This window comes from Lathamus discolor, chromosome 19 (assembly GCF_037157495.1).
Source record: "Lathamus discolor isolate bLatDis1 chromosome 19, bLatDis1.hap1, whole genome shotgun sequence".
NCBI classification, from domain to species: Eukaryota; Metazoa; Chordata; class Aves; order Psittaciformes; family Psittacidae; genus Lathamus; species Lathamus discolor.
Genome location: NC_088902.1, coordinates 4238442 through 4265537, shown reverse-complemented (window position 1 = coordinate 4265537; position 27096 = coordinate 4238442). Strand labels below are relative to the sequence as shown.

Sequence of the window (27096 nt, the reverse complement as noted above, 5' to 3'; positions counted from 1 at the left end):
CTTGTATTTGAAGGGAATTCTACTGGGAAAGCAAAGGACAAGCAGGATCCGGACCGTCCGTGGTTGTCCTTTAGGGGTTTGGGGAGCAGGACGGGGTCAGGGCGCCCTGCGGGCAGGGTTGCTGCCTTCCTGCCTGTCCTGGCACAGGGACACAAGCCCATCCCAAAGCCCATTTGGGACATGAGGATGATGCTCGGAGAGGACAGATGGAGACATCTCAGTGGGGACAGATGCATGGGCTGGACAGACGGACACCCATCGGTGCCAGGAGCTGTGCCTGCTCCCTGCCTGCTCCCTGCCTGCATCCTGCCTGCACCCTGCCTGCTCCCCGCCTGCACCCTGCCTGCCCCCTACCTGCTCCCTACCTGCTCCCCACCTGTACCCCGCCTGTACTCTGCCTGCACCCTGCCTGCTCCCTACCTGCTCCCTACCTGCTCCTTTCCTGCTCCCTACCTGCTCCTTTCCTGCTCCCTACCTGCTCCTTTCCTGCTCCCTACCTGCTCCCTTCCTGCACCCTGCCTGCTCTCTGCCTGCACCCTGCCTGCTCCCTGCCTGCACCCTCTCTGCACTCTGCCTGCTGCCTACCTGCTCCCTACCTGCTCCCTGCCTGCACCCTGCCTGCACCCTGCCTTCTCCCTACCTGCACCCTGCCTGCACCCTTATGCTGCTGGAGGTGTGCTGGTGCTTTGAGGGTCCCCGCTGGGTGCAGCATCCCATGGAGTTGGGGTGGGGTCCCTGCCTCAAGCAGAGGGGCTGGTGTAGACCCCACGGTGGGGACCCCAGTGATGCTGATGCTGATGACGAGGAGGGGAGGAAGGCAGCCCTGCCCATGCCCAGCGCTCCAACCAGGAGCCGGGCTGGGTGGTTCCTGGAGCTCAGCTCCTGCCGCCATCCCGCCTGAGCTGGTTTTTCCTGCTGATTTCTCCATTTTCTGGAATTTTTACTTTCTTTTTTTCCGCCCCCCCTAGGATTTATTCCTCTTTCGTTGCATTATATTTTTTTTTCCACAGTTATTTTTACTTTCTTTCCTCGGAATTCCTTTCCTCTGATTTTCCTAGAAATCCTCCTCCTTTCGCTTTATGTGCCCTGGTTTGGCGCTGTTTTGATTTATTCCCTGCTTTTCCCACGGCTCCTCCTCCTCCTCCTCCCCCTCCCCCTCCCCCTCCTCCTCCTCCTCCTCCTCCTCCTCCTCCCCCCCCCCCGTCCCCCCTGTCCTCCACCGCCAGGGGGCGCCACGGAGCCTCGCCCTCTTCTCCCGTCGCCGCCGTGTGGCCTCACTTGCCCGGCGGGTGCGTGCTGACGTAGGGGCGCGCTGACGTCACGGCATCACGCCCCTGAAAACCGAGAGCGGCGGCCGCAGTCCTCGCCGCAGCGCGTTACCGGAGCGAGCCGAGCCGAGCCGAGCCGAAGCGCTCCGCCTGCCCGCCGTGCCCCGTTTCGCCCGGTACCGCGGGCGGCCGCGGCCCGCTCCGCCGCTGCCGCCTCCTTGCCCTCAGGATGTCGGTGCTGGAGCCCGCCGGCGGCGAGGAGGTGAAGCAGGCCAAGGAGGTGAAGGACGCCGAGAAGTATTCCTTCATGGCCACCGTCACCAAGGCCCCCAAGAAGGTACCGGCACCGGCACCGGTGGGAGCAGCCGCCGGTTTGGGGCTTGCAGCGGCGCTGGCAAGAGCAGCCCCATAGGGATGGGGGGGGGGTGGGAAAGCATGAGCGGGTCCGGTTTGGGGGTGACTGGGAAGGGGGGGGCTGTCCCCGTTCGGTGGGGGTTGGTACCGGCACGGTAGGACCGGATGGGGACCCCCCCCGCAACGTCCCGGTTCAGAGGGGCTGGGGCCAGGCCTGGCCCGGCGGAGGGTGCGGAGTGGAAGGGGGGGGTTTGGCTCTGGTGTGGGGGTGCCCGGGGGTCAGGGTGACCCCGGCAAGGGCACGGGGAGGTGGGGTCGGGGGGACCCGTCCCGGCGGTGGCTGCGCTCTGCGGTGGGGACGTGGAGGTGCTGCTGTGGGGGACTGAAGGGCAGCAGGAGGAAAGTGGGAGCTGGGAGCCCCCTTTGGGGTCTATGGGAGATGCTGATGGGAGCCCGTTTGGGTTGGGGATGCGCTCTCCTGAGTCACCTCTGCACCCTTTCAGCCTCGAAGAGCTCCCAGGAGCATCAAAGATGCTGCGCCCCACGGTGCTTGTGTAACCCTATGGGGTGCAATGGGGGAGCACTGGCTGTGGCAGGGTGCAGGACCCCCACTAACGTGGGTGAGTGCTCCTGGCTTGGTGTGGACCTGCAGGGCTTGGTAACTGCTTGGCACTGCTGCTGCCCTGGTCCTGGCAGTGGGGTGCGTTTGTGCTCCCAGTGCTGCACAGATCCTGCTGCGGCCGGAGGTTCCGCTGTGCTGAGCATCGCGTTCCCTCCGGGGCTGCAGCCGCTGCCTCCTTGGTGGAAGCAAAGGCAAAGCAGTCACAGTGGATGGGAACGTTCCGTTCCCTGGCGGAGCATCTCTCTTGTGGGGATGAAGGGAGCACCTGACCCCCATGGCTGGGTTGGGGGCATCTCTCCTCGCCCAGGCTCACGGCTGCTGCCAGGGAGCAGGAGCTGGATGTTCTCCCTGTGCCCCTGCCCTGTTTATCCAGGCTCTGGACATAGCCCGGAGGGAGGAGCAGAGGAATGTGAAGCTGGGATCTGCCTCATCCACTTGTGCTCAGCCCAGTTCAAACTCAGGGCCTGGTTTTACCTTTTCCTTACTGGTGTCTTCCTCAGAGCTCCCAGTGCGAGGCTGCAGCCTCAGCTGAGACGGGAGCGCAAACTTCACACCCTGGAGTATCTTATGGGGCCCAGATCTGTGTCCTGAACCCAGCTGGGATGTGTTTCTAGGTGGGAATCGGTCCAGCACCCTCAGAGGCAAAGTTTCCTCGTGGTTTTGGGGTTACTGGAGGCTTTATCGCCTTGAATTTGGTGCTATAAACGCAGGCAGGTCGCACACATGAGGAGCCTCAGACTCCGCAGCCTTTCCTGGCTGGGGGATGATGTTAAAGGTGCCCCAAGCAGCACAAGAGCTTGGGGCTCACAACAGCTGAAGCAGAGAGATGCTGGGGAGCTGTGATGTGGCTGAGGTCAAGGACAAAGTGCTTCTGGCCACTGTTCCTGCCTGGCTAGTTCCTGTGAATAGGCTGGGTAATAGCAGAGGCGTTGGCAGGAGGATAAAAGGAGGAGGAAGGGAGAATTCCCCTCCCGAGATAAGGTGTTGAGTGCCCCCAGCTCCCATCCCTTCAAAGCAGGATCCCGATTAAGCCATTAAAACTCCCGTTTTGATGCAAGTCAAAGTGACTTTTGTGCTCTCAGCGTGCTCCGAGGCCAGTGAAGAAGATGGCTGAGAGAGATGATTTTACAGCATCAAGGTAGCAGCAGCAGCTCCTGCCCTGGCTAAAAAGGCTTCTTGAACTTTGCTGATGCAGTTTGCATTTGGAGATGGGGAAGGTGGGAATGTGGCCAAGCTTAGTGCAGGCTCCATCTCCTCTGTGTGGCTGCTGCTCAATGGCTTTCCAAAGAGGAGCCCTCATTCATGCTGGTGCCTGGGGAAAGTGCCAGTGTGCAGTGGCAGAGCCGCCGTGTCCCGTGCCCAGCTCGGACCTCAGGGAGCATCTTGGATGTAGCTGGAGGCACGTTGGTGCATCGGGAGCACCCGGAGCGAGCCTGAGCGGCACAGCCATCCCAAGGGATTGCTGGCATCTTCGTGTCCTCTCTGGTCAGGGGCTTGGGTGAGGTGGAAAAGTGAGACAGCAAGAGGTAAGAGATGAAGAGATGAAATATGATCAACTCTGGGGTTAAGCAGGAGCTGCTGCAGTTGGGGTGGACGGAGCTGGAGCCTGTCTGCAGGAATGGGGTGGATTTGCCCTCAGGAACCAGGGTTCCCTGCTCTGCTCAAGCTCCTTTGTGGTCCGGGCAAGGTGATTCTTTGGAAGGGAGTGGGGTAAAGGCGGAGGCTGAGTGATGCTGAGCTCTCTCCTTCCTCCAGTGCGTGCCTCGGTGGTGCTTGGGTTAAGTGAATAGGGCAGTGGGAATGATGGGAGAGCTCAAGGGCCCGTTGTGCTCTTCCAGCTCCTCATGTGCCCTCACCTCTGCATCTGGGCATCCTTCCGCCTCCTTGGAGACTGGGTGCCCTTGGCAGCAGTTGCTTTCCTGATCCGTGTCAGTGCTGGAGCCTTCAACTCGGAGCTGAGCCGTGGGTGCCCTTGAGTGGGAAGGACCTAAAGCGGGTGCTGTCCCTGTCTGTCACTTCACCCGATCCCGTTGTGCCCTTGTCTCGTGGGGCTGCTGAGGTGCCTGGTGGGCTCCTGGGTGCTGGCAGACAGACAGACGGATGCTCTGCACACAGATCTGCTTACTCATGCAGCATGCCTGGAGCGAGAAATGGGCACAAGCCTTGACTTTGTTTTTGGGTGCGGAGCTACTCAGCACCTCCGTGCCCCCGGGAGCCTGGAGCCCGCAGGGGGTGTGTTTGAGTTGGTGTTGTGTCCCTGCGGATGCTGGCTCCGGAGGGATCCTGCCGAGGCTGCGTGGCAGGGAATGCTAATGCACAGTGCTGCAGCTCTGCAGGGGTAGGAGCCGTGCGCTGTTGGCATGGGGGTGGCAGGAGATGGGAGAGGGGGATGGAGCCCGTGGGGGGCTGGATGCCTTCTCCAGAGCATCCTTGCTGCTGCTGTGTGGTGCAGTCGCCTGCAGAGCTGCTCTCCTGCAGCCGGAGCAGTGTCTGACCTTGCTGCATCCCGCTGCTTCCCTGCCCTGCCACAGCCTCTTCCCAGAGCCCGGGTTTCTGCCCTGTTTTCCTCAGTCCCAAGGCATGTCTGGTCCCTGCAGCTCTGCCAGGCTGGGTGCGAACACCTCGCTCTGCAGGGGGGTGACACTGTCCTTGTACTAACAGAGCTCCTTGGTTTTCTTCTCTCTTCAAATTCATCCCTTCACCCATAAATCCTCCCCTTCCTCTGTGCTTGCCCGGGCCAGTGGCCACCAGCCACCTCCTCCCCTGCTTCCTGAGCCAGGTACCCTGCACCCAACTGTCCTTGCTTCCTTGCCCAGATCCTCTGTTCCTTTGCTTTCTCCCTCTCCTCCCGCTGTGGTTTTCCCTTCTCATGGTGAGATGCCCGGGCTGGGATGAGTCGAACGGCTCATCCCGCTTCATATGGACTGCCTGGGATGAGTCTGGCCTTTTTGGGGTGCAGGAAACCCTAAGCAGTGAACATGTTGTGGTTAGATGGTCACAAGCTGAGCTGGTCATACCTTGCCCCATGGGGAGAGCAGAAATGACTTCTTGGGGCTTGGAGCAGTTGGGGCACTGCCGGGGCTGTGTTAACAGCAGGGATTTCTGTTATAAGTCACTTTGGGGTCCATCCCATCACTGTGGCTTCCTGGAGGATCTCATGGCTGTCTGGTTGTCCTTGGCACCCAGTGCTGCTGCAAGGCCAGAAGATGCTTCATTAAGTTGCTGGACTGGAGAGCAGAAGAAAGGAGGCTTTGGGCTCTGACAGACTCAAGTCCTCACCATCCGTGCTGAGCCGTGTGGCTTTGGCTTCTCCATTCTCCCCCTCCTGCAGTCCCGTGAGGTAGGCTGGGTTTCCACTCCGCTCTGAAGGTGGGATGGATGTTCATTCTCCTCAGCCTCCAGAAGCAGCTCCTGTCATCTTTTGATGGTGTCGGTGTGGGGGCACCCATGTGAGCAGCGCCGCTTCTCCTGCGAGCCCCGTTGTGCTGGGTGCTGCCTCCTCCCCACGGGAGCAGCCAGGTCTGCAGCGTGGGAAGCGTGCTGGCAGCACAAGTGTTTGCTTTAGGCCTTTCCCCAAATGCAGCTTCTCTTTCTCCGCTGCGGCTCCAGCCTAGCACAATACTTCCTTTGGGACCTGGATGGTTTTCCCCCTGCTTTCCCGGCTGTGCTCCCTGCTTGGGATAGTTTTGCTCTGGAAAGCAGCTCTTTAAGGTCAAGTTGGAGTTGATCCTTCTGGATAAACAACTGCAGGGCTTTGCAGGTGAGGATCCTGCCCATGCTGTTCCTCTGAGGAGTGGGTGAGTGCCTTGGGCCGGGGTGTTTGAGCAGGGGAAGGGGTTTGCTGGTGCCTGGTTGTGTCTGTTATCATCAGGAGTTTGCAGAGGGTTGGTGCATTTCCTGCTGAGCCCTTTGATCAGGGCTGCTTATCTGGGGACTCTGACTCACCTTCACTCACCAGATGGTGGTGACATTCGAGGTGACGGTCCCCGGCCGGCTGCTGGCTCCAGGGAGCTGCAGGGAGCAAAGGACCTTGTGGGAATGCTTCTGCAGAGCGCACGGCCCCAGTGCTCGGCAGTACCATGGCTTGGATCTGTCACAGAATTCAAGAGTGGTTTGGGTTGAAGGGACCTCAAAGCTCCTCCAGCTCCAACCCCTGCCCCGGGCAGGGACCCCTTCCACTGGAGCAGCTTGCTCCAAGCCCCTGTGTCCAACCTGGCCTTGAGCACTGCCAGGGATGGGGCAGCCACAGCTTCTCTGGGCACCCTGTGCCAGCGCCTCAGCACCCTCACAGGGAAGAGCTTCTGCCCAAGAGCTCAGCTCAGTCTCCCCTCGGGCAGGTTAAAGCCATTCCCCTTGGCCTGTCCCTACAGGCCCTTGTCCCAAGCCCCTCTCCAGGTTCCCTGCAGCCCCTTTAGGCACTGGAGCTGCTCTCAGGTCTCCCCTTCAGGAGCCTTCTCTGACTCTAAAGTGGGGCTGGGAGCTGCTGGGGTGTCCCACCAAGGAGAAGCCTCTTGTTACCACCTCAGCAGGGTCTGCTGGAGCCTCTTAGCAAAGCCCTGGGGCACCCTGCTCAATGTTCCAAAGAGAAAGCTGCCTCTTGGGGTGTGTTTTGAGCCCATGGGAAAGCAGGATGTAGACGCTGGGGCTATTCATGCCTTGGGGAGGCTGCCCCGAGTGCCCTGTGTCACATTGAGCTGCTTGAACTGTGCATTTTAATTACACTTTGGGATCAATACGGTGGCCTTGGTAACAGGCTTATTGCTGCTGCAGAATCTGTTTACTTCAGGTTGGTGACAGCCAAAAGAACTGAGGTGGCCGAGGACATGATGTTCCAGCTCGTCAAAGAGGCGGCATTGTAATTGGGGTGAGCTCGGAGGTGGGTCCAGCTTCCCCTTGGCTGCCTCCTCTGGACCTGGAGTTCTCTGGCGGAGGAGCTGCCTTGATTGCAGAGCCCTGGGTTGGGTGGGGGCTGTAGGGACCTGGTTTATCTGCAAGGCGTGGGCATAGGGAGTGGGGAGCAGCCTGGAAAGGAGGTTCCTTGGGGCTTTGCCCTGCTGAAACGCGTGGTTTGGTTTCCTCCTGCCTGCCCTGGGGTGAGGCTCGACCCGCGCCTGCTGTTCTGTGCCTCTCCTCCTTTTGCCACTCTGCAGGGAGCCCATTCTTGCACCGTGGCGAGAGGCGCGTGTCCAGCCTGGAGTGAGCGCACCGGGGCCACCCCTGTTGACCTTGGAGCTGTCAGCCCCTCGTGGGCAGCACAGCCCACGTCTCCCTGCATTAACCAAGCCCTTCTCCAAACATCCTCCGAGCTCACCATTCCCACAGGGATGTCACTTCTTATCCCTCCTGCTCCATTTGAAACAAAGGGGCTGAACTGAGTCAACCCTGTTTGCAGGAAGGGGTTGGCTTTGCTCTGGCATGAGGAGGGTGATGTTTGTCCATCCCAGGAGTGATTCCTCTGAGGCCTGAGCAGTGAAGAGCCTAAACTGGAGCCCGGGGGTTCTCTCCTGCCTTGCCTTTAAGCAGACACATCAAAATCAAGGTGTTTTCCAGGGCCGCAGTGTGTTGGTGAATGAGAAATGGGCAGCTCCAGGTGACTGGAGATACCATTGTGAGGGGTTTGTGGGGGTCAGAGGGGGCATGGGGAGGATGTAATTCCGGTTTTCGTATTGCAGGGCTGCATTGCTGACAGGCTGCTCCTGTTTAGGCACTGGTCCTGCCGGGCATCTTCCCTTAGAGCTGGAACATCGGGATGGAGGGGCTGGTCCTGCTGTGGTTGTGAACATCAGTTCTGGGGGAGAAAAGGTGGCAAAAGGGGTCCTCAGGGTGCCAGGTAGATGGATTCCTGCCCCAAAACACAGGGGCTGCTGCAGTATCAGGCTTGGGGGTTTCAGACTGAGGCCTTTTGTGGCTGACCCTGGCTCCAGACCCATGTGGTGGAGCGGAATGAGCCCTGCCAGCTCCTCCAGGCCTCTTGTAGAGCCGTGGCTGTGGAGCAGCTTTCTAAGGGAGTTCAGATCAATGTTCCTGGAGGCTGCTTCCCCATCACCTGTGGCACTACCACGTTCCATGGGCTTCCCGCTCCGGCTCGGACCCTCGGTTTGCCCACAAGCCACTGCCAATGATGTAACCCCCAGTCCTGCCCATGCAACGCTCCCAGCGAGGTAATTCCTGTCAATACTCATTATCCTATTCCCATGAATCCGGAGGTGGGAAGTCTGGGATGTCTTTAAACAGGGTGTTTGAAGGTGGGATGTGATGCTTGCCCGTGCAGGCCTTGTGGGGTTATCCTAAGAGTTCACCACCATTAAGGATCCCAGGTAATCCCAGGGACTGGGCTTCTGCTGGTCCTTCAGTGAAGGAGATGCCTCTCTGTGTTAAAGCAGGAGTGAGCCTTTGCCTCAATGCCTGCAGTCCAAGGACGCGATTCCTTATCTGCTGGCAGGGAGCTTTCCCCACACCTTTGGCCTCAAGGTGTTCCTAAGGCAGTTGTTACTCCCCGTTACTGTTTAACAGCTGGGCACTCAAAATCCCATTTATTCCCCTTAATCCCACCTCCTGTTTGTTTTTCCTATGACTGGCATTTACAGCGCTTCCCATGATGACTGAACTCTTGCTGTGATTTCCAGCCTATTCACACTTGGAATGGGAATGAGCCCATTTCTTTCCTGGTGCTGCTTTTGTGCCGAGCTTTGGGATTGGTGTGGAAGTTCCTAATTCTCCTCCTGGCCTCACAGGGACTTCGGCTTGCGCCATTTCCCCAGGGCTTTACCCCGGCACTGCCAGTGGAGGATGGAGGCTGCAATCAGGGCTTGGCTGCTTTCCTGTGCCAGGACCGCAGTGCCCTCTATTTCCTTGTCAGGAGCAGTGTGAAGGATTCCAGGCCTGAGCTGCTGAGGTTCCTGCTCAGGGAGGTGTTGGGGAAAGAGCCAGGTGGGTCCCTGCCTCTCCTGGGAGAAAACCCTGCCCTGGGAGCTGCAGGCACAGAGCCAAGCAGTGGGCTCCAACCCACAGAGCAGAGCAGCGCCCTCAGGCTGCTCTTCCCAGCCCCAGTGCTGGGCTGCACCCCCAGAGTGGGCACAGGGCAGGGAGGGGATCCTGCCCCTCTGCTGTGCTCTGAGGAACCCCCCCTGCAGCCCTGATCCAGCTCTGGGGCAGCAGCACAAGAGGGACGTGGAGCTGCTGGACCGAGGGCAGAGGAGGCCACGGAGATGCTGCGAGGGCTGGAGCAGCTCTGCTCTGGAGCCAGGCTGAGAGAGCTGGGCTGGGGCAGCCTGGAGAAGAGAAGGCTCCTGAAGGGGAGACCTGAGAGCAGCTCCAGTGCCTGAAGGGGCTGCAGGGAACCTGGAGAGGGGCTTGGGACAAGGGCCTGTAGGGACAGGCCAAGGGGAATGGCTTGAACCTGCCCGAGGGGAGGCTGAGATGAGCTCTTAGGCAGAAGCTGTTCCCTGTGAGGGTGCTGAGGCGCTGGCACAGGGTGCCCAGAGAAGCTGTGGCTGCCCCATCCCTGGCAGTGCTCAAGGCCAGGTTGGACACAGGGGCTTGGAGCAAGCTGCTCCAGTGGAAGGGGTCCCTGCCTGTGGCAGGGGTTGGAGCTGGAGGAGCTGGACCCTGCCAACACAAACCAGGCTGGGATTCTAAAGGTTTGGGTTGGGGGATCCATCAGAAGTTCTGCTCTTCCCAAGGTCTCCCCTGGAGCAGAAGCAGGTCCTGCTCCTCTATGTAACTTTAGCCAGGGCTGTGCCACATCCAGCCATGTTCACCCTCTCTGGCATCCCTGCAGCATGGTGGGCCTGAGGCCATGGGCATTCCTAACTCACCTTGGGAGGGGGGAAAATGGGATTGGTTTAGGAATCACATCACCAAATCCACCTCAAGCCGCTCCCCTTGCTGGTGCTTCAGGGGTGCGGATGGTGAGTGGTCTGGGTGGAAGCCTTGGGAATCCCGGTGTTCTGAGTACCTGATTTTACCATTCCTTCAGTCCTTATGGAATGCTGTGGTCCAGAAATATCTTTCCAGGGCTGGGTAACCTCATGGGGACAGGAACCTGAAAACGCCACCCTGAAATCCCTGCGTGCTACAGGATCATAGAGCAGGAGCCGTGTCCCCTGGAGGGCTGGGGGCTGCGGCAGGATCCCTGCCCTGTGTCTAGACACTGTCCTGTGGGAATGGGGCTTGGCTTTCCCAGCCTGGCAGCAGGACGGGGGGGTCTGAGGACACCAAGTCCTCTGAACAAACCCAGTGCCTGGTAGCGGTGGGACTGGTGCCAGCGCTGGGGCCAGGCAGCAGGAACCTGCGGTGAGCAGGATTGGGATGGCTTCATCCCTCATCCCGAGGGCTTCGCCGTGGCAGGAGGCTGTGGGGAGCTCAGGAAGCCCTCCAGCGCCCGGGGGCTTGTGGAAGCGCTGAGGAGGTGGCACAAGCAAAGCTTCTTGTTGACCTAGAACAGGAGAAAAGGCTCCTGTTGGTTACCTCCGTGGGGGCCCTGGGCTGCCTCTTCCGCACTGGTTGCCAAGAGGGGAATTCAGCCACCTCGGCCTTTAGGAACAGCCAAGCTCAGGGTGCAGCACCCAGCGCCCTGCACGAAAGCAGCCCAAGCTCCCTGGGCGGCCCAGGCCTGCAGGTGATGACCCCCCCATCTCTGAAGGTGCCTGGCTCCAGGTCTGCAGAGCTCGGCCTCCAACCCCTCCCCAGCCGGTTTGGGCTCCAAGTCTGGCTGAGCTTCCAGGAATGACAGGGAAAGGGTGAGCCTAAAAGATGGGATAGACGAGGGCTGTGCCAGCGGCGTGGCACCTCTTACCCTGGGGGATGCGCAGAGCCTGCTTTGGGACCCCATTCCCAGCCCATTCCAGGCTTGAAGCGGGCTTCTTTCATGCTGTTGTGGCTGTGCCATCCCTCGTGCTGTCCCTAAGGGCAAATAATCATCAGAAAGGGTTTACAGGTACCCTATAGAATAGGTGGGAGCTCACTGAGGGTGGCTGCTCAGCTTTAAGGTGGTTTTGGGATGCACCAGGCAGTGCAGCCAAGCAAGATGGATAATACAGGTCTGAGTGTCCTCATTTGACCCTTTTCATGGGGTATGGGGCTGTATCAGCAAGGATGATGCTCCCTCCCATCCTGCCCACCCCGACCCAGCACTGGGAGGGGTGCTTTGAGCCCCGCTGTTGGGAAATGTCGTATCCGCATGGGAGTGGGTACGGACACACCGGGTTTCGCAAGGGGAGAAAATGTACTTCAGGCTTGGCAGGTATGGTGGGAGTGGGCAGGGAGCAGCGTTGCTGTGTGAGAGCTTGGCAGGAGATGTCGGATCCGGGTGTTTTCCTGTGGGATATCTCCCAGAAAACCCATTCGGTACCAAGCGAGGAGCTGCTTGTTTGACACGGGGCTGACCCAGGACCCTGGTCCCGTCTCCGCCTGGAAGGAGATGCTGATGCTGGCGAGCACCCCATTCCTGTTGCTCTGCAGAGGAGCGGGTGCTGCCTTCCTTTACCTCCTTGCTCAGGAATTGCTGCACTGGGAAAATATTTTCCTTGCTCTCAAACCCTCGTGCTCCACCCGATTGGAAAAGCTGCTTCCAGCAGGAAAAAGGCCGGGATGTGTTCGGTCCCGGTCCCAGTTACCCCTCACCCGCAGCTGGGGATCCCGTTCCTTGATTTCTATGACAAGCTGAAATCCCCCTAATCCCAGGGGATTTTCTCCCTTGCCTTAATGCAGCTCCGGAGCCCAGCACGTGGATGGGAACGCGGCCCACGGGCACCCACGTCGGTCACTTCGCACCCGCATCCTCCCTCCTCTTCCTCTCGGCTGCTTGCCGGATGCTCTGCTCATTTCCCAGGCTTGCAGGGGTTTGGTGTGTGAAGAATTCCTTGGATTTGGAAGCGGCTTGCAGTGGGTGATGATAATTTTAGACAGGGCAGATTGTGCTAAGCTCTGGAGTTCAGCTCAGCTCTGCTAAAGCCACACAGGGGATTACTGTGGTTAATTCAGCACTTGGCTTCTTTAGCAGTGATTTTTATCTCCCCCCCTCTTCAGATTCGAATCCCGCATTTCTGGAACTGCTGTTTCTCCTAAAAAGTGGAGGTCTGGAGCTGGCTCTGGGATAGCCCCTGAAGGGGATGATGGTGTCTGCTCTGTCTTGGTTGTCTTGATGGTGTGGATGCAGCATCTCTCCATTCGCAGCCTCTCCTTCCCATCACATCCCAGACCAGGTTTGCTCCATGAGGCCATCCAGATAGATGCTGTAAGCCAGGACAGACCCCCCTGGGTGGAGCAGCGAAACCTGGGTTAGCTGTTGGATTCACCTCTTCCCTGGAAACCTTTCCCTGGGATGGAGCCAATTCCTCAGCTGACACTTCAAGCTGGTTTAATGCCAGCAGCTGCTTTATGGGGCGTGTTTATGGTACCCTCTGCTTTGATGTGCTGCCAGAGGAAGAGGTGGGTGCAAAGGGTTGGGAATCCTGTATATTGAAATGACTTCTCTTTGTTTCTGCCTTCCCAGAGGTGCCTCTGACCCAGCACCCTGGGGATGCTGCTGCACCCTGAGGATGGTGCCTCCTAGAGCTGCTTCTGCGCCTCTGGGCTCTTGGTACCCTCTGGTTCCTCCTTCTGCACCCAACCACCTGCACCAGGTGCAAATGCAAACTTGCAAACTCCATTTAGCATTCCCATTCCTTCTGTTAATGCTTTAGTGGGATTCAAGCTCCCCATAGCCTGGCCCAGAACCCTGCCCCGTGTGCTGGGCTGCACCCCCAGAGCGTGAGCAGCAGCTCAGGGAGGGGATCCTGCCCCTCTGCTGTGCTCTGGGGAGACCCCCCCTGCAGCCCTGATCCAGCTCTGGGGCAGCAGCACAAGAGGGACGTGGAGCTGTTGGAGCGAGGCCAGGGGAGGCCATGGAGCTGCTGCGAGGGCTGGAGCAGCTCTGCTCTGGAGCCAGGCTGAGAGAGCTGGGCTGGGGCAGCCTGGAGAAGAGAAGGCTCCTGAAGGGGAGACCTGAGAGCAGCTCCAGTGCCTAAAGGGGCTGCAGGGAACCTGGAGAGGGGCTTGGGACAAGGGCCTGTAGGGACAGGCCAAGGGGAATGGCTTGAACCTGCCCAAGGGGAGACTGAGCTGAGCTCTTAGGCAGAAGCTGTTCCCTGTGAGGGTGCTGAGGCGCTGGCACAGGGTGCCCAGAGAAGCTGTGGCTGCCCCATCCCTGGCAGTGCTCAAGGCCAGGTTGGACACAGGGGCTTGGAGCAAGCTGCTCTATGGAAGGTGTCCCTGCCCGTGGCAGGGGTTGGACCTGAATGAGCTTTATGGTCCCTTCAATCCAAAGCAGTCTGGGAATCTATGGATTTGCACCAGAATGGCAGGGATGTCTGCTGGCTGTCTGGTTTGGGAAGCAGATATCCTGCTGTCATGTGTCCAGTACGGAGGAGATGGGTAAAAACCTTTCATCAGCATCACCCACAGAAATGCCTGGGATGTTTGGGTGAGCTGATGGATTTGAACTGGTGCTCGCCATTCCTGGAGGGGATGCTGGAATCGCTGCCATCACCCCCCATCACCCCAGATGTCTTCCTTGGGCTGAGCAGTGCCTTTCATGTCCCTGTTTCCCCTCCCGAGTGGTACCAACGCTGCTTTTAGCCCATCAGCTGGGTTTCTTCAGGAACCACGGCTCCATTCGCAGGCACACAAGTGCTGCAGCCACCCCAGCCTGCGCAGATCCCTCCTTTCTGGCCTGCATCATCTCAACTGCCTCGTTTCATTCCTCTCCCCTTGAAGGCTGCTTCCCACATCAAAGCTTTTGGGATGCTTGTGGCAGGGAAAACCCCTTCTGGAGGCCACTGGGGCTGTCTCTTTCCATCAGCTTCATTTCCCGAGGTCTCTTGGCTCCATGGGGGGGCTTTGTGAATCCCACTCCCCGCAATGACATCTCACCCCTGGGAAGTGGCGGAGTTAAATCCTGCAGGGATGTGATCAGAGGGAAGAGACCATGCTGGGGCCCTTTGTCAGGGTCTCCTGCATAGCAGCGGGATGGGGAGGGGGGCATCAGCCTGGGTTCCCTGCTGCTTTTCCCTGGTTCTCTTTCATCTCCAGCATCCTTCTCTTGCAGGAGCAGCACTGAGGTGCTTTGCTGGCTGCGCACAGGGCTTGAGGCAGCAGCTGAGCAGTTTGGGGCTGTTTTCCCCCTTCCTTTCAGCTCAGTGCACTTGAATTTGATGTGCTGGTGGTGGGTGCTGGAGCCTTGAGTTGCCTCTGGCTGAGGGAGGAAAGGGGGGGGGCTGGTTTCGGGCTTCTCTTACAATGGAAACATCTGTAATGCAGAGGAGCCTGAAAGCCAGCGCAAAGTCAATTGCTGCTTGTTGGAATGTTCTCTCTTGCCCAGTTTTTTTCCCCTCCCTGCTTTTAGTGTGCATTTTGGAAGGCTCCAGCGTGTTTTTAACCTGTGGGATGCTCCCTGGCCACAGCCTGGAAGCATCGGGGCTGGGAGGTTCTGCTGGGAACACCCCAGCTTCCCTGCTGCTCAGCTGCGGGCAGGATTCCATCAGGATCAGGTGGAGCAGGGGCTCTGCTTGCCCAGGCTGGAAGCGTGTTTGTGTCTCACCTCCTTGGAGGAGCCCCAGGGAGGCAGAGGTGGGCTCCAAGGGTGCTGGAAGCTTCGCTGGGTGCTCTCCTCATCCTCAGGTGTCGAATCTGCTTTACATGTTGGTGAGAAATGATCAGCCAGAGGAAGGGGCTTCAGCTGTGGCATCTGGAGCCACGGATCTGCTCCTTGTTGCATTGGGGATGCTCATTCCCGTGGCTCCAGCAGGGAGCGTGGATTAGAGGGACCCGGAGGTCCATGTAGCCTGGCAAGGGGATGTGCCACAAGGAGCATCTGCTGATTGAGCTCTTCTCTTCCTTTGCCCCTCTCAGCAAATCCAGTTTGCAGATGACATGCAGGAGTTCACCAAGTTCCCAACCAAGACGGGCCGGCGCTCCCTGTCCCGCTCCATCTCCCAGTCTTCCACTGACAGCTACAGCTCTGGTAGGTGCCAGGCTCCTGGTCCATGTTGGTCCTCTCCCAAATCCAGCGCTGGTGCTGCTCACACCATGTCAGGATGCTCCATGCTGTTGCGTTATACTGGGATGTGGAGGGGATGATTCGGGGGGCTCCTGAAGCTCAGGCGTGGATTACCAGGTGATTACAAGGCCAGGATGGAGCAACCTGCTCTAGTGGAAGGTTGGAATTGGATGAGCTTTAAGGTCCCTTCCAACCCAAAGCATTCCATGATTCTTGGATAACCCTGTTACCTCTGGGTTGTCCTAGAGAACCGGAGTGCAAAATCCCTGCTGGACATTTGCTTTCCTTAGGAGATGTGTGGTTTGAGCCACAAGTGTGGGAGCTGGGAAGTGAAGCAGCAGGAAGCTGAGGGGTAGGAGGTCCCCAGCTCCTGAGACTTGGGGTAACCCTGTTCCTCTCCTGCCTTTAGCTGCCTCCTACACGGACAGCTCTGATGATGAGGTGTCCCCCCGAGAGAAGCAGCAAACCAACTCCAAAGGCAGCAGCAACTTCTGCGTGAAGAACATCAAACAGGCAGAGTTTGGGCGCCGGGAGATCGAGATCGCTGAGCAAGGTACAAGAGGAGCTTGGAGGTTGTGGGTTTGGGTGCTGTGCTCTCTGGAGAGCAGGGGCTGAGCCAGGGCCATTCCCATACCTCATGCTGCAGCCTCAGCTCTCCTGCCTTCCCCCCCTGCCCCACATCAGCAGATATGAGGGGAAGAGCTGGCTGGGACACCACAAGCGATGTGTGGCATCCATTTCCTCACAGCAGCAGAGCTCGTGCTGGGTTTAATGTTCTGGTGGCTTTGAACAGAAACCTCGAGGGGCAAAGATCTTGCAACACCTTCTGAGACACGAAAACCAAGAGTCCCAGCCCCTTCCCCTGGGGCTTGTGGGGAGCTGAGTTTCCATTTCCAGTGGGTGATTGGGTAACTTTGCTGTCGGCTGCTTTTAGACACAAGCTGCCAAAGCCATAGAAGGGGAAGATAATCCAGGCACAACCAGAGCTGCTCTTCTGAGAAGGCTCCTTAAGGGGAGACGTTAGAGCAGCTTCAGTGCCTAAAGGGGCTGCAGGAAAGCTGGAGAGGGGCTTGGGACAAGGGCCTATAGGGACAGGCCAAGGGGAATGGCTTGAACCTGCCCGAGGGGAGACTGAGCTGAGCTCTTAGGCAAAAGCTGTTCCCTGCGAGGGTGCTGAGGCGCTGGCACAGGGTGCCCAGAGAAGCTGTGGCTGCCCCATCCCTGGCAGTGCTCAAGGCCAGGTTGGACACAGGGGCTTAGAGCAAGCTGCTCCAGTGGAAGGGGTCCCTGCCCGTGGCAGGGGCTGGAGCTGGAGGAGCTTTAAGACCCCTTCAATCCAAATCATTCTGAGTGCCAGCACTGTTCTTATCTTCTTTAGGTGCTTCTCCTCAGTGCTGCCCTGCTGCAGGGCTGGTGAGTGTCCTTGGCAGTGCCTGTGCCAGACCTCTCTCATTACGTGGTTAAGTGACAAATAACCCTGGTGGTTTGGTCCCGTTCTGGGCAGCCCGGCCAGGCCAGCCATGAGGAGCTTTACTCCTGGCTCTGTGACAACTGGAGCCATTGCTGTGGGGTGGATGTAGCTTTGAGACCCCAGAAAGAAGAGCAGGTGTGGACCAAGCCCACAGTAACCCCTCTCTCCCTCTTGCAGACATGTCTGCTCTCATCTCCCTCAGGAAACGAGCTCAAGGAGAGAAGCCTTTGGCTGGAGCTAAAATTGTCGGCTGCACCCACATCACGGCGCAGACTGCGGTGAGAGCAGGGTGATGTTTGATGGGTTCCTCGTGTCCCGGGGCTGTGCCTGGGTTGCTGTGCCCATCGCTGTTCCCTCAGGCCTGCTGCTCCCCCTCTGTCCTGCAGGTGCTGATCGAGACGCTGTGTGCGCTGGGAGCACAGTGCCGCTGGTCCGCCTGTAACATCTATTCCACCCAGAACGAAGTGGCGGCCGCCTTGGCAGAAGCTGGTGAGTGCAGCAGAGCCTGGTGGGGCAGGGCCCTTCCAGCTCCTCCTGGCCCTGCAGCCGTGTCCCTCGGGGCTGCTTTGAGGGGTGGTTTGGCCCAAATACCTGTCAGGGAAGGCAAAATAGGTCTGAGGCTGGTGGGGGCTGTGCTTTGAGCTCTGCGTGGCCCCTTGGCTCTGCTATCTGTGGCTTTCTTGAGTTGGCCAAGCAAGAGAGAGCTCTGCCAGACTCGGCTGGTGCCAAGGATGCTCCTCTTCTTCTAGGTGTTGCTGTGTTTGCCTGGAAGGGGGAGTCGGAGGATGACTTCTGGTGGTGCATTGACCGCTGTGTTAACATAGATGGCTGGCAGGCCAACATGGTAATGAGCCTCCTCCCAGCCCTTCCTCTCCCTCTGTGGAGTGGTCACTGGGTGCTCCTCACCCTTCCCTTGCTGGGGCTGTTCCTGGGCTTTGCAAAGGCCTCTGAGCCCCATCAAAGTGGGGATCCTGGAGAATGGCAGGAGCTGGGTTGGGGGTTGCAGGAGCTGCAGAGGTGATGTCCTGGGTCCCACCAGCTGCAGAGGTGATGTCCTGGGTCCCACCAGCTGCAGAGGTGATGTCCTGGGTCCCACCAGCTGCAGAGGTGATGTCCTGGGTCCCACCAGCTGCAGAGGTGATGTCCTAGGTCCCTCCAGCTGCAGAGGTGATGTCCTGGGTCCCTCCAGCTGCAGAGGTGATGTCCTGGGTCCCACCAGCTGCAGAGGTGATGTCCTGGGTCCCACCAGCTGCAGAGGTGATGTTCCACAGCCCAGCGGTGTGGAAGAAGAGCTGAGAAACCACAGGACCTCTTTCCCCCTAGGGTCTGCCCTATGGGAGCTGCCCCAACTGCTCCTCCCCAGAAGAGGGGGGGTCTCTGCAGGGACTATTTCCCTTGCTGGAAGCAGATGACACCTCAGTGCATGGGCCATGATCACTAATGGTGCAGTAGCACGTGTCAGTGGGCTGTGACAGCTCCTGCAGCCTTTCCTTTTGAGTCTTTGCTTTCAGGGCATGCATGTTGTGGCATCCTTCTGCTCTCAGTTAGTGCTGTTTATGGGCATGTTTCCAGGCTGCAGAGCAATAGCAGAGGCACAAAACCTTGTTAGGGTCCATCAGCTCCTCATGGGGGGTAAGAAATCCTCTATGCTTTGGAGGACACCCCAAGTCATTGGCAAGGGGAAGGCAGGAGTCCTGGCCCCAGTTCACTGCCCCACCAGCCCTCCATCGGTACCTGAAGGTGTTCTCCATCTCTTGTTCCCTGTTCTGTCTCCAGTAAGTGTGTTTCCCAGCGGAAGGCCTGACTGCTCCATGTTCTTCTCTAGATCCTGGATGATGGTGGGGACCTGACCCATTGGGTTTATAAGAAATACCCCAGTGTCTTCAAGAAGATCCGAGGGATTGTGGAGGAGAGCGTGACCGGCGTGCACAGGTAGGAGCTTTGGGAAGCATCATCTGGAGGTGGCTCCTTGGCTTGCTGCTGTCTGCTCTGACCTCCCTCTGCCCTCTTGCAGGCTGTACCAGCTCTCCAAGGCTGGGAAGTTGTGCGTCCCTGCCATGAATGTGAATGACTCTGTCACCAAGCAGAAGTTTGATAACTTGTACTGCTGCCGGGAGTCCATCCTGGACGGGTGAGTCCAGCCCTGCTTCACTCGAGCTGCACTTGGCTCTGCCTCCTCTGGAGCACACATCTGGCTCTTTGCTGCCTGGGGTCTTGCTGTTTGCTTGCAGGACCTGGGGATGGGGGCTTGTGCCATCAGCGGTGTGCGCTTGACTAATCCCAACACAGGTCTCTCTCTGTCCCCCAGCCTGAAGAGGACCACGGATGTGATGTTTGGAGGGAAGCAAGTGGTGGTTTGTGGTTATGGGGAGGTGAGTTTCGGAAGCAGCAGTGGGGGCTGTGAGTCAGCCTTTCCCTCAGCTCAGCAGCCTGCTGCTTCCCTCTGCAAAGGCCTCTTGCCCTTAATATAGGAGTAGATCAAACCTGGGAAGCAGTTACCATGCTTAGACCCTGCTGGGAGCCTGGAGAACAAGCCTCTCATTTCCCACTTTGCCTGCAGGTGATGGGGCTGCAAACCCCACGCTTCCTGGGAACACTGGCTTTGAATTCTAAGTACCCATGGGTGCTCCCATCTGCTGCCTCTGGACTGAGTCCAGCATCCAGCCTGGCTGTCACTGAGCCTGGGACACAGGAGGTGGGAGGGTCAGGCTGCAGCTCACTGGGAATAATCCTCTGGCAGAGGGGAATTGTATCCCCATCTTGCAAGTGAGGCTGCCCTGGCAGAGCGTGGAGCTGGGGGCTGCCACCTTCCCTCTATCTATGCACTGGCTGGGGGGTGTTTATCATCATCCCGTGCTGCACAGGGCCTGGCAAGAGCTGCAAATGCTCTTTCCATCAGGAATATGCTCACTGACCTCTTTGGACCCCAGTGGAGCCCAGCGCTGCTGCACCAAGAGGCTGCCCTGCCTCTCCCCCAGTGCTCTGGGGTGGTTTGTGAGGCTCCAACCAGGAGCTGTGCTGGGAGCTGGAGACTCCAGGGCCTGTCCCCACTGCTGCCGGACACCTTCAGACCCCGGGGGTGCTTCCACCCTCACCAGTGTCCCCGCTGGATATGGGTTTCAGCCCCAGTTAGCCCTGCCTGGCTCTGGTCAGTAGACCTGAGATTGGAGCTGGGTGATGTGAGCGGGTCTCTGGAGATGTTTCTTGCTGGTCAGAAGATGGGGCTGAGCGGGGTTCTGTGCAGGTGAGCGTGGTGTTAGTGTGGGTAAGTGATGTGGAGAAACAGGCTGCAGCTTAGCTTGGTAGGGAGGAGAAGGAGAGAGGCAGATTTGCTGGTCCAGGAGCTCTGCTCTCCCCATGCTGAGCATGGGATGGAGGCTCTGTCCCCCAGCAGGGCAGGGCAGCTCTGGATGCCACAGGAACCCTTTGGCTGGGGAAGTGTGCGCTGCTCCAGCCTGGCTTTAACCTGCTCTTGGGGGAGGGCTCAGAGGGGCTCCTGTGGGGCTGGGGCTGCACAGGCTTTGAGCATGTTGGTTTGGGAAGCTCCTGCCCATGCTGCAGGGCTGGTGGCCTCGCAGGGGGAGCTGAGGGGCCGCTCACCAGGTCCATCCCTGAGCTCCTGGCAGCAGGCACGTGGTCAGGGTGGGCTTTTCCCAGCCTGGGGTGCGCTGGGGCTGGTTTAGGGAAGCGATTGCAGCACCCAGTGTGTGCCATGCTCTGCTCCATGCTGAAGCTTTGCCCCGCAGGTCGGCAAAGGCTGCTGCGCTGCTCTGAAAGCCCTGGGAGCCATCGTCTATGTCACGGAGATCGACCCCATCTGCGCGCTCCAGGCCTGGTAAGATGTTGCATGAGCATTTCCTCTGCTGCTCCCTGCCCTCCTCCAGAGGTGTTGAAGGCCAGGTTGGACACAGGGGCTCAGAGCAAGCTGCTCCAGTGGAAGGGGTCCCTGCCCGTGGCAGGGGTTGGAGCTGGAGGAGTTTTAAGGGCCCTTCCAACCCATTCTGTGATTCCATGCATCTGGCATCCCTGGGGGTGTGGAAGGGTGGCCTGGCTGCTGTATGAGCAGGGGGGGATCAGGCTTCTCCTCCTTATTGTGGTCCCTCTCCCCCTCTTTTGCCAGCATGGACGGATTTCGGGTGGTGAAGCTGAGTGAAGTGATCCGTCAGGTGGATGTTGTCATCACCTGCACAGGTAGGGATGGGGAAGTTGGGGGGAGCCTTGGAGCAGGCTGAGGAGGAGCAGACATTCCCAAGTGGGTGTCTCAGGGGAGCTGGGGATGGAGGCTACATCATTGTCACCTGCTGCTTAGAGCAATAGCTCCGGCAGGAGCTTCTCCTCCCATCCCACCCCAGTCTGCTCTTTGGCCACAGTCCTCCTCAGCCCCTGGGAGAAGTGACACTGCAGCCGAGTGTCCCAAGGGAGTTTTGGGGTCTCCTGGTTAATTCATGGCACCAAAGATCAGCACTGGCCCCGTGTGCCTCTCTGAGGGCTTTCACCCTGGTGGAAGCTCATCTGCTCTTGCCCTAAGCTGAGCTTCTCCAACTTGAGTGCATGGAATGGCAAATCCAAGGGTTGATATTCCCCAGCCTTGGCTTCATCTGTGCCATCTCTGCCTGCAGGAAACAAGAACGTGGTGACCAGAGAGCACCTGGACCGGATGAAGAACAGTTGCATTGTGTGCAACATGGGCCACTCCAACACAGAGATCGATGTGGTGCGTCTGCCTCCCCCCTCCACTGCACCCACCCCCTGCCCCCCCACCCTGACCCCAGCCTCTCCTCCTGCTCTTGCAGACCAGCCTCCGGACCCCGGAGCTCACCTGGGAGCGGGTCCGTTCCCAAGTGGATCATGTCATCTGGCCGGATGGGAAGCGGGTGGTGCTGCTGGCTGAGGTGTGCTGAGAGCTGCGCCACGGTGTTGCTTTGGGTCTCCATCAGGGAATCGCTGCGTGCCACAGTTGGTAACAGGGATTGAACCAGGTGGAAAGGTGCCAGGACCAGAGATCAAGAAAGGGTTTCTTGACTTTCTTTTCACCCCTTTTCCTGGGGCATGGGAGGTACCACAAGTACCACAAGGTGCCATCTGGCTCTGTTCTTCCAAGCCTGGAGCCATCCCTATCAGCCACATGCCATCTGCTTCTGGCTCTGGCAGGGTTTCCCATGCAGCAAACTGGTTGGGAGTTTCCTCTTCCCACTGGAGCTCCTGTGGCAATAGGAGGGACTGGTTCTTTCTAGGACCACAGAATCTCCCTGCCTTAAAGCTTAAGGGCTAGGGTGGAAACTGAGGCAGAGTTTGAATGCTCTGGTCACGCAGGTGGGCCTGGAATCCCTGTGCTGTGGTTGCCCCCTGGCTCAGGAAGGGGATAGAGGCAAATCCTGTCTTGAGACTCGGTTTGGTTTAGTTTTGGAGGCAAGTTCAGCTCTTGGCAAACTCCTGCTGTCCCCTAGGGCCGGCTTCTGAACCTGAGCTGCTCCACGGTTCCCACCTTCGTGCTCTCCATCACGGCCACCACTCAGGTCTGTACCTGCAGGGCCGGGGCGAGGGGTGGAGGGTGCTCTGGGGCCTGGTATAAGCCTTAGGCTGGGGCTGGAAGAAGCTGGGAACATGCACTTGGATGGGTCCTTGGGATGGCACCAGTACCGGAGGTACCGTGGCTGCCACCTCTTGGCTGGGATGCAGTTGGTGATGGTGTGAGCTTGATGCCCTGGTTACAGCTGGGAGAGAGCTAAATCACTGAATCAGCCAGGTTGGAAAAGCCCTTTCAGCCCATCCAGTCCAACCCTTACCCCAGCACTGCCAAGGCCACCCCTAACCCATGGCACTGAGGCCTCGTCTCCACGCTGTGTGAGCACTTGCAGGGCCGGTGCCTGCAGCCCTGCCCTGGGCAGCCTGTTCCAATGCCTGAGCACCCTCTGGGGCAGGAATTGTTCCTCAGCTCCATCTAAACCTGCCCTGGTGCAGCTTGAGGCCGGTTCCTCTTGTCCCATCCCTTGTTCCTTGGGAGCAGAGCCCAGCCCCTCCTGGCTCCATCCTCTTGTCAGGCACCTGTAGGGAGCCATCAGGTCCCCCTGAGCCTTCTCTTCTCCAGACTGAGCCCCCCAGGTCCCTCAGCCGTTCCCCATCACACTTGGGCTCCAGGCCCTGCACCAGCTCCATTGCCCATCTCTAGGCCCACTCCAGCCCCTCAATTTCTCCTGTGGTGTGGGGCCCAGAGCTGAACACAGGATCCGAGGTGCAGCCTCACCAGTGCCCAGTGCAGGGGCACAATCCCTGCCCTGGCCCTGCTGCCGCACTGGCGCTGAAATACAGATTGTTATGTATTTATCTATCTATATTGATTTTAAAGCTTTCAAAGAAGATCATCACTAGATGAGCTTTAAGCTCCTTTCCAACCCTAACCATGCTGTGAGTCTCTGGAAAGAGCCAGGCTTCATGGCAGAGCTCCTGCTGGTCTGCAAGCCCCTGCAGAGCTCCCTTAGCCCAGGTTTAAGCTGACCTCAAAGCACGGCTTTGCTTTCTCTTTGGACTCCTGGATTTCTACCGCACAGCGTCCCCCCCCTGCCCGGGTGATTCTGGGGCTCTGGAGGTTGCCTGGGTGGGCGCAGCCTGCGCCTTGCACTGCTGCGGCTCTGCCTTTCCAAGGAAAGCGATGGCTAAATGGGGCTCTGAGGTCTGCAGGTGGTGGGAGCAACCCTGGGGCAGTGATGGGAGAGGCCTCCAGGGCTGGAAGCATGGTAGGGACCGATGGCTGGGAACGCCCATGCTGATGGTGAGAATTGCCTTGTCCTTGTGCTTGTGGGTCTAAACTGCTGGGGACCAGGGCTGTGTTTCAGGCCTGGCCCTTGGCTGTGAGGCAGCATTTGGGGCAGTGCAGTTCTGGTTCTGCTGCTGAGTGGCCGTGGGGTTTCGAGCAACACCACCAGGTTCAAAGCAGCAGCGGCAGCTGCAGGGTTTAGGGGAATTGGAGCTGTGCCTCTCTCCTCCATCCTCGGGCTCGGGTTTCCCTGAGGAGTTAAGCCCAGGTGCTGCAGAGGGGCTGGTGGGAGCTGTGTTCAGTGTGTGCAACCCTGGGGCAGCAGCACAAGAGGGACGTGGAGCTGCTGGAGCGAGGCCAGAGGAGGCCATGGAGATGCTGCGAGGGCTGGAGCAGCTCTGCTCTGGAGCCAGGCTGAGAGAGCTGGGCTGGGGCAGCCTGGAGAAGAGAAGGCTCCTGAAGGGGAGACCTGAGAGCAGCTCCAGTGCCTGAAGGGGCTGCAGGGAACCTGGAGAGGGGCTTGGGACAAGGGCCTGTAGGGATGGGATGAGAAGAAACAGCTTCCAACTGGAAGAGGGAAAAGTTGGATGAGATATTGGGAAGAAGCTCTTCATTATGAGGGTGGTGGGACAGTGGAATGGGTTGCCCAGAGAAGCTGTGGCTGCCCCATCCCTGGCAGTGCTCAAGGCCAGGTTGGACACAGGGGCTTGGAGCAAGCTGCTCCAGTGGAAGGGGTCCCTGCCCATGGCAGGGGTTGGAGCTGGAGGAGCTTTAAGGTCCCTTCAACCCAAACCATTCCATAGGTCTGTGTTCTCTGATCCTCTGACATTGGCAGTAGAATCTTGGAGACCCAGAGAGGGAGCTACCCTTGGCGGGGGCGGGCGGGGGGAAAGCTTTTCCCTCAGGGCATTTTGGAAGCAGCTTCTGGCCCCATGAGGCTCCCAAACCGTTCTCCCTGCTGCCCAGAGCTTTGTGCCACTGTGATGGCCGTCCCTGACTGTCCCCTGTGCTCTCTGCAGGCTCTGGCTCTGATTGAACTCTACAACGCTCCCGAGGGCCGGTACAAGCAGGACGTGTACCTGCTGCCCAAGAAGATGGGTGAGTGAAGGCAGCTGGGGCTGGATTAGCCCTTGGGTTGCCATGGGCAGGTTTGGATGGAGGGAGAAGCTCAAACCTGGGCTGGGAGAGGCTTCAGGAGTGGGAAGGCATCAGAAGCTGCAGCCGTGTAATCTGTGCGGGTTGGTTGATGTTCCTCAGTGTCCTCCAGCATGGCCAGCACCCCTTAGCCTGCAGCTCCCAGGTTTGCCATGCCTCCCTTGTGCCTTTTGGTGCACATCCAGCCCTGCTCAGCTCTGCCATAGGCTTACGTGAGGGTGAATCCATGGTGCTCGATGGCTCAGACCCACTGTGGTGCTATACAGTGAGTCCATGGAGCCCATCCATCAGCCCAGTAGTGTCAGCGGGTGCCGTGCACCCCCTGATCCCCCTTTTCCCCCTTGCCCAGATGAGTACGTTGCCAGCTTGCACCTGCCTTCCTTCGATGCCCACCTGACCGAGCTGACGGACGATCAGGCCAAATACCTGGGACTCAACAAGAACGGGCCTTTCAAACCCAATTACTACAGGTCGGTGGTGGCCAGGGCAGGGAGCTGCTGTGCCCCCATCTCATGGGTGCCTGGCTCCCAGGAGCCATGTCCCCAAGCAGCCAGGGCTTCACCATCGCCTCTCTTCTCTCCTAGATACTGATGGACCATACAGGAAGGACCAGACCACACAAGGCAACGTTAGAGAGATTATTTTTAAAGATCATTTTTATTTGGGTTTACTTTTTCCTTTTTTGTTTATTTTTAACCAACAAAAGAACCTGGTTTTACATTGACCAATGTGATTTTAAGGTCACTTTTTTTCCCTCCTTCCCCCCCCCCCCCGCGTTTTACCCTTTTATGTGCTCCCATCTCTGATCTTAGCAGCCAGCCTGGGGATGTGCTTCTTGCTTTCATGTGGCTGAAGCCACTCGTGGCTCCTGGGGAGGGTTTCCCCCTTTCCTGCTCCTTCCTGCAGCGATGGTTCTGGGTTATTTGTCACCTTTCCAGCCCGTGTTGCTCTCCGCGGGGGCCCTGCAGGTGCGGAGATGCTCTTTTGCCCTTCTCTTCTGTTTCTTTTCTTTGTGTGGATTATCTGCAACTTCTAAATTGCCTTAAAGAGCCCGGTTCTCGCTGCCGGAGCCCGGCTCCGAGCGCGGCTCGGGAGCAGAGCGGCGCCTGGTGGCCACCTCGAGTATAGGTCCCCAAGCCGTGGGGGCCCGAAGTGGCTCTGGGGAGGGGGAGTCCGCTGGTCCAGGGTGCTCATGTGAATCGGGATGGGGGCCGCTCGCCCAGCATTATCCTCATCTCTCCTAGGTTTGTGCTGTTGGGTTATAGCCAAACTGCACCTGAACTGAGTTAACCCCGTGGTTTAGTTTGGTTTTCCTTCCTCTTTTCCTTTTGGATCCTTAGGATGGAGATGGTTTGGAGGAGGGGAAGCAGCAGGGATGCAGCCCCGTCTCCCAGCAAGAAGCAGGGGATGGGTTGAAGGGTGGCTGTGATGGGGTTTATTATGGGGTGCTTCTGTTTGAGCTGGACACAGAGCTGAGCCTTTGCTGTAGCCCAGAGCCCGCTGCTCCCCAGCGCTGCCCCTGCCCTCTCGCAGTGCGTTTCAGCCGCTCTCATCACCGCCTTCCTCCCCTTCCTCATCCTCTCCAGTGACGTTTCTCTTCTCCATCTCTTGCCGCTTCCGGGGAGGTTTCTTTTGGCTTCTTCTCCCCAGTTTGCCTCTTTTGTGCTTTCCCCCAGCCCGAGAGCATGGAGGGAAGGAGGATCCCGGCTGCCAGCATCTCCCGGTACATGGATAATGGAGATGCTGTGGTCCCTTGAGGCTGCTCCTTCACCTCCAGCCACCCCATGCCTGGGTCCCTCGTTGGGGCTGTGCAGGTTTTGGGGTGCAAGGCTCCTTTGTGGATGGAGGAAAAGGGGAGGGATGCTCATGGCTTCGATCACCCTTTTCTTTTCCTCTCCACCTCCTTGTCCTTTGACTCTTCCCTCTCTGCCTGCCTGCTCCCCTCCTCGACTTGGGATTCACCTGCTTCCAAGGCTCCCTTCCACCTTCCAGCCTTCTTCCTGCTGGGATGGATTCGTGCAGGGAGGGACTGGGATCATTCCCCCTTGTCCTGTGCGGGGATCCCTGCATTGGGGGGGTCACAGCCCTCCATTCCCCCCCCCCATTAGGGTAGAGCCTTGGCTCCGTAAGGGCTCTGTCTCTATAAGCCATGTCACGGGGAGCCTGGGGCTGGCGGTGGCAGCGTTGGGCCGGGAGAGGTTTATTTTGTATATGAATGATTTTTAATGGATGCAATATTAATCCGTGCAGATGAGCAATAAATCATTAAACTCGAATTAAACTATTAGGAAAAACGAAGCACTTCGGCTCGTGGGAAGTTTGTTTTGGAAGAGGGAGAGCCCCATCCGAACCCTCTGAGCATCGCCGGGGGCCTGCATTTTGGGGCCTGACCCCCCTCTTCCCCCTTTTACTTGGGGTTTAAGCCCCATTGGG

At 58.6% G+C, this 27096-nt stretch overlaps 1 protein-coding gene across 1 annotated transcript; it reads left to right on the top strand.

The window, feature by feature from the left end:
• Nucleotides 1-1310: 1310 nt before the first annotated feature.
• AHCYL1 (adenosylhomocysteinase like 1) lies at nt 1311-26961 on the top strand. The gene is made up of 17 exons (XM_065698283.1): nt 1311-1605; nt 15136-15247; nt 15693-15836; nt 16932-17032; nt 17141-17243; nt 17504-17598; nt 18580-18686; nt 18769-18885; nt 19063-19126; nt 20501-20589; nt 20875-20945; nt 21374-21468; nt 21548-21646; nt 22202-22270; nt 24528-24606; nt 25013-25133; nt 25248-26961. Exons 1-17 carry the CDS (start codon nt 1498-1500, stop codon nt 25252-25254), a joined length of 1581 nt encoding a protein of 526 aa, XP_065554355.1. The 5' UTR covers nt 1311-1497; the 3' UTR covers nt 25255-26961.
• Nucleotides 26962-27096: the final 135 nt, after the last annotated feature.

Coding starts and splice junctions, on each gene's coding strand:
- AHCYL1 (XM_065698283.1), top strand. CDS start 1,498: ATGTCGGTGCTGGAGCCCGCCGGCGGCGAGGAGGTGAAGCAGGCCAAG. Junction 17,244..17,503: donor GGCCGCCTTGGCAGAAGCTG/GTGAGTGCAGCA, acceptor CTCTTCTTCTAG/GTGTTGCTGTGTTTGCCTGG. Junction 19,127..20,500: donor TGGTTTGTGGTTATGGGGAG/GTGAGTTTCGGA, acceptor TTTGCCCCGCAG/GTCGGCAAAGGCTGCTGCGC.